This window comes from Sardina pilchardus, chromosome 9 (assembly GCF_963854185.1).
Source record: "Sardina pilchardus chromosome 9, fSarPil1.1, whole genome shotgun sequence".
In the NCBI taxonomy this organism is placed as follows: Eukaryota; Metazoa; Chordata; class Actinopteri; order Clupeiformes; family Clupeidae; genus Sardina; species Sardina pilchardus.
The window spans coordinates 10,547,261-10,557,506 of record NC_085002.1 but is presented as its reverse complement, the minus strand read 5'-3'; the positions used below and the strand labels follow the sequence as shown (position 1 = coordinate 10,557,506).

Genomic DNA, 10,246 nt, shown 5'->3' with positions numbered 1-10,246 from the left:
GTTTGGTATCAATGGAAAGCTCTGTTCCTCCTCTTTCATTTGATATGCGTGGTATGTCTGTGCGATGCCTGGTCCCGGAGTAATTCAAGCGAGAGCAGTGGCTGCGTGGGTGAACGCAGAGCAATATAGACTGTAAATATGATATAGCCTACTTTCATTTAAATTCATGATTTTATTTTTATGTTCATACTTGATCGTACAGACACGTGTCTAGTCTCGTTGGAAAGCCCCAGTTCTGAGCTCTTTCATGCAATATAGGTCTCATCTGGCTGTGACTAATAATCGCAGAGCAATGTAACAGAGAAGAATGGGTGTGTTTTTTGACGCACTTTGCGTCCGTCAGGCTCATAGGGTCCGTTAAATTGACGTGGAAAAAAATAGGATTTGTAAACTGTCGGAATGGGGGTACTAAAATGTGTCGGATTGCCAGCATGTCGGAATAACACCATGTCTGAATAGCGGCATGTCGGACGAAAGGGATGTCGGACTGGCAGGATGTCGGACTGCCGACATGTAACCTATTTGAGGATCTAATTGATTGTGCATAAGAGTTGCAGACGGGGGAGCAAAGGGAGTTCCTGGACCCTTAAAGGGTTAAGGCCATAATGGGTGAGTTTATTATATTTGTATGTCTTTCTCTCCAACTCACTTTGTATTTCTATGCAATATTTTTTTGAAGTGAGATAACCTTAAGTGAATATACAGTTATGAACATCATTCATATTCATATAGGCTACAGTCATATGCATAAGTTTGGACTCCCATGCTGAAGTTGAAATCATCTTTTAGAAATTGATCTCAATGCCTTAATGTAGGAAAAGTCCAACCTTTAAAGACACCCCTATGTTAAATTCCCATAGAGACAGGCAGATTTTCCTCATGATTTTGCCTTATTGACTTGCAGTTATGTCATGGATCCTGGATACTACTAGGAAATTATTCATCCCCTTGGCAAATATCGATTTAATGTTGATTTTCTCTTGACCAATATGTTTGTTCTGACTGAACATGACACTGCCACATGCCATTTTTCATCAAAATGTAAAAAAAGTTCCATGTTTCTAGCACATGGTCTTACAACCTTTTGGCATGTGGCAATGTCGTTTTCAGTCAGAACAAACATTGGTTAAGGGGAAATCAACATTAAATAAATAATTCCAGGGGTATGAATCATTTTGTTCCCAATTGTGTGTTTATTTGATCTATTATGTGCATATATCAATACATCTTTAGACATTTTTGCATTGTATGTACACTTATTTGACCTTGTTATAAGTGAAAATCTACTTCTATTGGTGAATCCTGCAAATGAAAGTTTCTTGTTTTGTGGAAATACCACTTATGTAAGATAAACTAAATTATCTTGCAAGATTTGTCAATAGAGCAAGATGATTTTCACTTATAACAAAGTCAAAACTTAAATGTAAAAAGGTATTGCTATAAGTAAATGATAGAAAACAAGACTATAATGGATGAATTTATTTTATTTTACATAACGTATGTCTTTCTCTCCAACTGGCTTTGTATTTCTCTCCAATTATTGTGATTCTGTACTTTAGCATCCGTGGTTGTCACTAATATTTTGCATGTTCTATTTGTATATGTTCTGTCTTTTCCATAGGCCACCCAGAAGAGATTCAGGCACTCCCTCAAGATTGCTGGGCCATGCAATTAATGCCAAACTTACAGAACTGTGATGTCAGTACAGAAACAAAAATAGCAATTTTTAAATAAATTCAACAAAAGAAAACAGAAGAGTTGTGTGTTTCTTCCTCTTTATAATGATACTATGGTTAGTTTTAAGTAAATACTATAGTGAAAACAATTATAAATGCAGAAAACATGAAACCATAGTAGAATATGAACTATATTTAAACAATATATCAGAATATATGTGAGAAATATAAGTCTGAAATATATAGGTCATGTGATCACAATTTTCATGAAGGGTCACGTGATCATTCTTTTTAGTGCCATATATTTAAATATATTTAATTATATGCAGAAAATATAAGAAAGTGGCCAATTTCAAACATGTACTTATATGTTGACATATATTGATACATATATGTATTTAACATAGATATAAATATATGTATTTAACATAGATGTAAATATATGTATTTAACATAGATGCCCTTATACTGGAATATATTCAAGCTGCATATATGTCAATATGTTATTTTTCTGTATGGGTATTGGTAAAAATGATAATTTCATCATATTTTTAGACCACAAGCGCAGCAAAGAGTAGGGAAGACCTCTCCGACTGCAGTAAGGATCAGTAGTAGTAACAAAAGTGATGATGAGTGACTGCCAGAGAGCAGTAGAGGCATGGGATATGAGGATTATGAAGGAGATGCAGAGAGTCAGGGTGCAAATAATTGATATGATTGATGAACATGATTGTTGTACAACATCTGAACACAGAAGCATTTGATAGATGAGTATAAAAGAAACCTTAGGGTTTAGAAACTTAACAAAAGGTTACAACCTGAATGCAGGTCAAGTTTTTTGTTGGATTTGAAAGTCCTGGAAGAAGGTTCATCAATCTCAATAGACGGCGAGCCAACCCAATTTGATTTCTGTCAGTGAATCCTGTCCACTGAAGGAGACAGTCCACCCACTCTCCAAAAATTAACATTTGAAACCTACAAAAAACACATAGGCCCCCTTACTGATATCCACGCACTGACTATTTGACTTGACTGACATGACTTTACACTTTGACTTGAGCGAGGATTGGAAAAGGAACTTTCACTTAAGTTCAAGGAAACACAACACAAGTCCATTTAAAGGATCATTCATTTTATTGCATTTCAAAGGGCCCATTTTATTTTATGTAAATCCTTGCACTTTGTTAAATTATAAATTTGGTTACTAAAGTCCAAGTAGCTTTAACTGTGTGTGTGTCTGATCACTACACTTTAACTCCCCTCCTCACAAACCCCGAGCAAAGGTGTTGGAGGTGTAGCAATCAATCGATAAGGAGAGGAAAATGAGGAGCTGCAGAAGGTTAGCCTTGGAACAACACACACAAAACTGTGGGAAAATGCATTATGTGTAAGCCTTGTATTATTATGATGCAATGTCCTCTATGACTTGACGGGGCGGGGCGACCCTTCGCTACATCCTCTACCTCATAGGACTGTCATTGGGTTGCTGTGTCTGTGCCTGCTACAGCATACCATTTCTGTTTTGTCTCACATGTCTTTTCTTTATGAAGTCTTTGAAGTCTGGAGTGTGTGTTTCATCACAGTCCTCATACACATGTATGAATGCACACACACACACACACACACACACACACACAGGAGCGGAGAGGGACAGCAAATATTGCTGGAAGATTTCAAGCTCCAGTGGCCCCCTCCCGACCGGGGGCATGGTGTTGGTGGGAGTGTGACTCGACTTGGCCAGACATGTCTAAAATGCTAAACATCTAACATGTTCAGTAGCCTGGACCCATTTCATACCTGCATGTCAGGTCCTCATAGTTGGTATCAATAGTTGGTCATTACAGGCATATAGTGTTGGAATGGTATACCAATAATACCAACAGTAAGCAAATACAGTTCAAATGGAACACAATGCAGAAAGCTCTCTTCCACTCAAGGAAATGTTTCATAATTGTTTCTCCTGTTTTGAGATCTTGCTTGATCTGATGTGAGTCAGCTGTTATCTGATGACACCACCATTCTGGGCCTTATTACTGTAAAGGGGGGGGGGGGGGGGGTGAGTCAGGGTATAGGTCTCTTGTGAATAACATCATTGATTATGGGGAGACAAATGACCTCATCCTTAACAAAGACAAGACAAGGGAAGCAATAATGGATTTTAGGAAACGCCCGCCTCCCTTACAGCCCCTCAGCATCAATGGGACTGAGGTAGTACGGGCCGACAGTCACAAATTTCTGGGACTGCAAGTCACTTCCAACCTGAGCTGGACCCAAAACACTACAGCCACAGTGAGAAAAGCCCAGCAAAGGCTCTATTTTATACGTATGTTAAAGAAGGCAGAGACTATTTGCACCCGGGTGTAAATAATGAACATTACTATTTACACCCGGGTGCAAATAATCAACATTACTATTTACACCCGGGTGTAAATAGTGTAATAATCAACATTACTATTTACACCCGGGTGTAAATAGTGTAATAATCAACATTACTATTTACACCCGGGTGTAAATAGTGTAATAATCAACAATACTATTTACACCCGATGTCTAACATCCATGTTCTCTGTCAATAGGCCTGTGTATTTACCAGCTCTACAGTAGGCTAGGCCTAATAGTTTTGAACAGTTTTTAGCTGTTTTGCCATGTCTGGGTTACTTGGAAGTGATTATACAAATATTAGGGTAATGAGTGGTCATGTGGTAGCTTCATCAAAGACAAGCTACTTTAAAGAGTTGTTTTCTGAGTTGTCTTCCAGGCAGCGCTGCCACTGTTGACTTAAAAACACTTAATCTTACTCCTAACCTTAACCCTAACCTTAACCTAACCTTAACCCTAACCTTAACCTTAACCCACGCCTAAGCGCCTTCCAGGCAGCGTTGGGGGCTCAAAGTCAAAACACAACCTTTCTAACAACTACTGAAGCCTACTTCTACTTAACTCTACTCATAACTGAAATAAAACCAGTAAATCTTTGACAGGTTCAAAAAGCACAAACTCTTATTTGCCGCGAGGTAACATCATCTAAGAAAAAAGAAGTCATGGTGCGTACTTTGGCAGGCAAAAAAAAATAATTAATCTGAGGTTCGAACCCAGCACCTCGTGCATGGTAAACCAGTCACTTTACCGCTGTACTGCGCCCCGTCGAAGAAGAAGGGGAGAATACCTATGGAGAATACTAATTATTGACTCACTTGTTGGGGTTGCTAGGTAACGGTAAACAAAACAAAAAGATCGTGTTTCTTGATTGTGCTTGTGTGGGTACCTGTTCACCCACACTTGCAAACGGACGGCTTTACCCGTTCACTGAATAAAGTTTGTGGAAATTTAGCACCACTTTACCATCTCAAATATAGTTTTAATAATCCTAACTTGTTAGATTTAGGTAGGCCATCTCCTGCCAAGATGGTCCCGCTATGTTGGATAGCACGCATTTCCGGTTTGGGTGCAAATAAGAAAATGCCTCCATTCCACTATTTACACCCGGGTGCAAATAATCACTCCGGTTAAAGAAAGCCGGCCAGAGCCACCGCCCCCTTTCACAAGCATACAGAGGATTAGTTGAGAGCATCCTCTCCACAGGTATTACTGTCTGGTATGGCAACACCACACAGGCTGAGAGAAGGACTTTACAACGTGTCATAAAATCTGCAGAGAGGATTATTAGAACAAAACTTCCCTCTATGGAAAGCATGTATGAACAGTGCTGTCAAGAAGGCAGAGAGAATCATCAAAGACTCCCTTCACCCAGCCCACCCTCTGTTCAGACACAAACACTGTACATGCAACCTGCGTCAGAGCAGAGCGGACAGCATCTCAACTAAGACGGCCAGACTCTTTAACAGCTTCTTTCCTGCTACAGGACTGCTGTCAAAACAAAAATACTGACACAAAAGACACAATACTACTAACATACACCTGCCACTTGTAGGTTACTACCTGGAAACATGTGCAATAGGGGAAATGTGCAATATTACAATGGGGAAATATGGGCAATGTGCAATATCTCACTGTATTGTATATGGGACTATAAGTAATACTAAAACAAGGGGACAATGTGCAATACTAGGGTAATTTAAAATGTGGAGATTATGTGCAATATTACAGTAACAAAGGGACAAAATGTGCAATATTTTGTGAAAGACTGTTAATGGGACAATGTGCAATATGGGGATCAGGTGCAATGCTATTAGTGGGACAACTGTGCAATAACAAATGGGACTCTGCAATATTATTTATTTTTGAGACTAGGTACACAGTATGGTATAATACAATCTGGCGTCAATGGCTGTTGGATGTCTTGTATGTGTTATTCTTTGTCATGTCTGTTTTTTAAATATTTGTCATGTCTGCTTTTAAATACTTGACTTGAAGGGCCTGCACAAGAATTCCAATGTGTCTGGACTGAGAGTTTATGCACAAATGGCCAATAAAGTGAACTTTGAACTTTGAATACTGACAAAAGACACAACCTCAGTTAAAAGATGAGCTTTCATGGAATTTATTTTTTTCCATTTCAGAACCGGGTTGATGTTGAATTGGTCCAAAAGTCATCATATGACTTAGCCCATGATCTAAGGAGAGAAAGAACAATGACGGCCAGCAAAGAAAGTATGTCAGTGTGCTACAGACTCTCTCTGTGTTTGTGTGTGTGTGTGTGTGTGTGTGTGTGTGTGTGTTTTTGTGAGTGCTCTCTTACTCCCTCCATCCAGCCGATGTAGGCAGACACACGAGTGAAGACGGTGGGCTTCTGGGGGTAGTTGCAGCCCCAGCCGGACACGAAGCTGGCAATTCCGTGAACCGCGTACTTGCCGTTCACCTGACAGTTCAGGGGGCCACCAGAGTCACCCTGCAGTGAAATCACACACAGTCATTCTCTTTAGGCCTGCCCATGAATGTCCAGGTTTGATTTAATCAGCTTACAGGACCTGAAATATGTTTCATAGATGGTACAGTATGTACAGTATAGCATAATGGGAAGATGCCCTTCCTACATGAAAATAAAGCTGAAATACATGAGAGAGAGTGCTGCGATTGATGTTCAATTTGGAAGTTAGGTTCTTCCAGGTGCTTCACATTTCAAATGTGCTTCCACTGTCCAATGTTCGACACACTTTTTAAGGTTATTGGATGATGCTATAGATTTGAATTGGTAGGAGCAATGCCTCCAAACATTGAAAATTGCAGTCGGAAGAATGTGGAAATGTATTTCAAAAACAGCTACCAATGCTGTTTTGTCAGTTTGTAAAGTGTAGGTGAAGCATCAGGGATCTCCGATCAATGTAATTGGTTAGTTTGCACCAATTATTTCAAAGTTAACGCTATGTTTATACCCATCATCATGATATCGATAATCGCTAGTGACCAGACTCTATTCACTTTGTGACTGCTGCTTGCCAGGCTATTAAGTATGGCGGTCCTTACGTTGCAACCAGAGTCGCTGCCACCTCCACCACAGACCATGGTGGTCTTGACAGTGCTTCCCCACCAACCACTGCTGCTGCAGGTGCTATGACCGACCAGGGGCAGATAGGCCTGCTTCAGCTGGGAAGAGAGGCTACCACCAGCTACAGAGTGAGAGAGAGAGAGAGAGAGAGAGGGAAAGAGTGCGAATGGATTGGCATTGGAAGATGAGGGAGAGGCAAGGGGTAGGGAACATGTCTGGTACACTCATCATCCCATCTCATTATTCTGTAAGGGAGGGGCAGAATGCTTTGCACCCATTACAGTAATGTTACAGTGAAGTTAATGGGGTAGAACTTACTGGAGGTGAGTCCCCATCCAGTGATGTAGCAGGGGTTGTTGTGGGGCAGGATCTCCCCAGAGGGAGGCAGAGAGGCCAGCTGCACATAGGAGTTCAGAGTGGCCTCAGATGCCAGACGCAGCAGGGCAATGTCGTACCTGACGGAGGAGATGACTGAATCTATATTTTGGTAACACTTTACTTGAGGGTATTTATTAGAGTGACATGACACTGTCATGACACAAGAACCCAAACCCTAACTTATCGTGACAAAAAGCGAATGACACTTCATGACATAGGAGACCAGACACAGAATCGAATTGCAATACTTGTTGTTTCACAATATGTTAATCGCAATAATATTGTATCATGGTCCACATTTTTGCCAGTTCCCACCCCTCTAAACAACACAGACATGTATTTTCTTTGAAATTCAGTAAACAACAGATTGCATTTTTAATGTTCATTTACAAGAGAGATTTGTTGACTGAAAACAAGAAAGGAAATTTCACCACAGGTTACACTCTTTGGAAATTGAAAGTGAACTCAATTGAGAAATAGTTTGGTGTCAGCAGGCCATCCTTTAGGGGTAACAAGGAACAGAACTACACTTACCCTCCGGCGACACTGTTGGAGTTCCAGCCGGGGTGGATGTAGACCTGGCTCACACCAATGATCTGCTCATTGCCACGGTTGTTGTACAGGGTGTGCTCTCCGAGGACAACCTGCCAGGTCCTGGAGCTGTGTAACCAAATGGCACTTGTCACAGATAGGTCAGACGAGTTCACACACAAGTTCAGACTGAGTTCATTTCAGTTAATTGTCAAACTTGACATAGTTTCAGCTAAATCAGACTTACTGTAACATGCCTCAGGTTTACATACAGTACACACACACACACACACACTCACACACACACACACACACACACACACACACACACACACACACACACACACACTAGCTGTACCTATCCACACAGTGGGCAGCGGTCATCACCCAACCCCTCTTGACCAGAGAGCCTCCGCAGGTGTGGTAGAAATTGCTTCCAGACTTGTACTGGAGGGAGATCTGAGAAGGGGGAGAGAGAAAGAGTTTATTTGCGATATATTAATCATTCACAAAGAAAAATTATGTCCATAAAGGTTGGATATTTCCTCATTTTTTTATTTAAGGCATTAAGATCAATGTCCAAAAGAAATCTCTAAGCTAGTGGGGGCTGGGGATGCCAATTACAAAGCATGATTATCACAAACATTGAAACTCGGTCTGCTTGATTTAGTGCGGACCCGAGTGCGACTGATGCTTTCACACCAATGAAAACTAACCGAACTAAGAGCTTTTGGTTCGAATGGATCATTTGGCGCGCAAAGCACCCTTATTTGTGACTCTCCACGGCAAAACCAGTCGCTTGTCGCAACAGGCGTTTCTGATAAAAATGACCATTTATGTTACTTGTGCTAAAATCGTGGATTTTTTTGTGTGTGTGTTTTGAAACAGTGGGAGGTCTACACTGTACGGCCAATACATTTCGCTGAAAAACGTACCCGATCTAAAAACGTGAGTTTCTTGAGGTGAGAAATTCAATTCCAGCAGGAAGTTAGAAGCGTCGCATTTTTGCCGCTCTATTCCAATATTTACGGTAAATGCACTCATTGACAACCACCAAGCTATCCGCGTGCTGTGTCGTTGTAATTTGTAAATACAATAAGTACCGTAAATCTTAAAATAGCTGGTGAGTGTTGAGCTGACGGTTAACTTCAGAGGCATATTTATCCATTTTTCTATTGGCATGACAGGATGAACGCAACTACATAGGTATCGTTTTGAAGAGTTGATTATGCCCCTTCGTGAAAACCTAATAACTATAATTTTGAAAATTTGAACAATGTGACTGATTTCGCCGTGGAAGGTCACATTTGTCTTTCATATCACTTGACAAGTATTCTGGTCAACTTCAAAAGTGAAAGCAGATGCTTGATCAGCTGTGTCCTCAAGAATGTTTGATTCAAGTTCAGCGTGTGTTGCAAACTATTTGTGTCCCAGCAAAAGCCATGATGAAATGGTAAGAAATAAATGTAGCCTAAAGAGTCACATCATGTTAGTTTTTTCTTCATTTTGGCAAGTAGCCGTGTAATAAGTGGGATAATGTATAGAACGCCGGTCACTCTGCTGGTGCACCAGGGTCCTGTTCGCCCTGTTGGGACTAATTTTCCCGATAATGACTGGCATTCTAAACATTATCCCTGACATAGCACATATAACATAAATGATTTTATTTGAATGAGGAGCCTAATTCAGATCAGGGGTAAATGACATAGGAGCAACTTCACACAGTCTTGGGATTCAGGGCCCCCTGAGCTTTAGGGCCGTGAGACCTGGTTAGCTTACCTGCCAGGGCCAAGAGTTGGGGCTGGCCACCGAACCGCCCACCACTCTTCCCTGAGCAACTTCCTCCATGTATCTGGGCTCAGGCATCTCAGCCAGCGCTACACCCACAACACACCATGACACAACATAAACAATTTCAGACAAGATCAACAGGACATTGACACATCTAACCAACACAACACAACTCAAGTCATCTCTGAGCTACCAAATAAAGTTCACATATGTCTGTCTCTTTACCAAGTTGCATCATGTGCTATTTACACTACAATATACAGTAGTATGTTTATATCACTATAAAAAGTCAAGGAATAGTAGCGACTAATGTTCAGCTGAAGTTACTCCATAAGGGGTTGAGTGGTGTTTGATCCTGAGTTGATTGTCCTTCTTACCCAGGCTGGCGAGGACGGTCAACAGGATGAATCTCAGCATGTCCGTG

At 40.9% G+C, this 10,246-nt stretch overlaps 1 protein-coding gene across 1 annotated transcript; it reads right to left on the bottom strand.

Moving 5' to 3' along the window:
- Positions 1 to 6,161: 6,161 nt before the first annotated feature.
- LOC134092667 (elastase-1-like) lies at positions 6,162 to 10,246 on the bottom strand. The gene is made up of 8 exons (XM_062545695.1): positions 10,200 to 10,246; positions 9,811 to 9,908; positions 8,390 to 8,490; positions 8,035 to 8,160; positions 7,441 to 7,577; positions 7,101 to 7,243; positions 6,376 to 6,525; positions 6,162 to 6,250 (listed from the first exon to the last, which is right to left on the bottom strand). Exons 1-8 carry the CDS (start codon positions 10,237 to 10,239, stop codon positions 6,239 to 6,241), a joined length of 807 nt encoding a protein of 268 aa, XP_062401679.1. The 5' UTR covers positions 10,240 to 10,246; the 3' UTR covers positions 6,162 to 6,238.

Bases quoted from the DNA above. Each gene is read 5' to 3' on its own strand.
- LOC134092667 (XM_062545695.1), bottom strand. From the start codon at position 10,239: ATGCTGAGATTCATCCTGTTGACCGTCCTCGCCAGCCTGG. The intron at 9,909-10,199 runs GTAAGAAGGACA...TTGTGGGTGTAG, and splicing joins GACCGTCCTCGCCAGCCTGG to CGCTGGCTGAGATGCCTGAG. The intron at 8,161-8,389 runs GTACAGCTAGTG...TTGGTTACACAG, and splicing joins GCTGCCCACTGTGTGGATAG to CTCCAGGACCTGGCAGGTTG.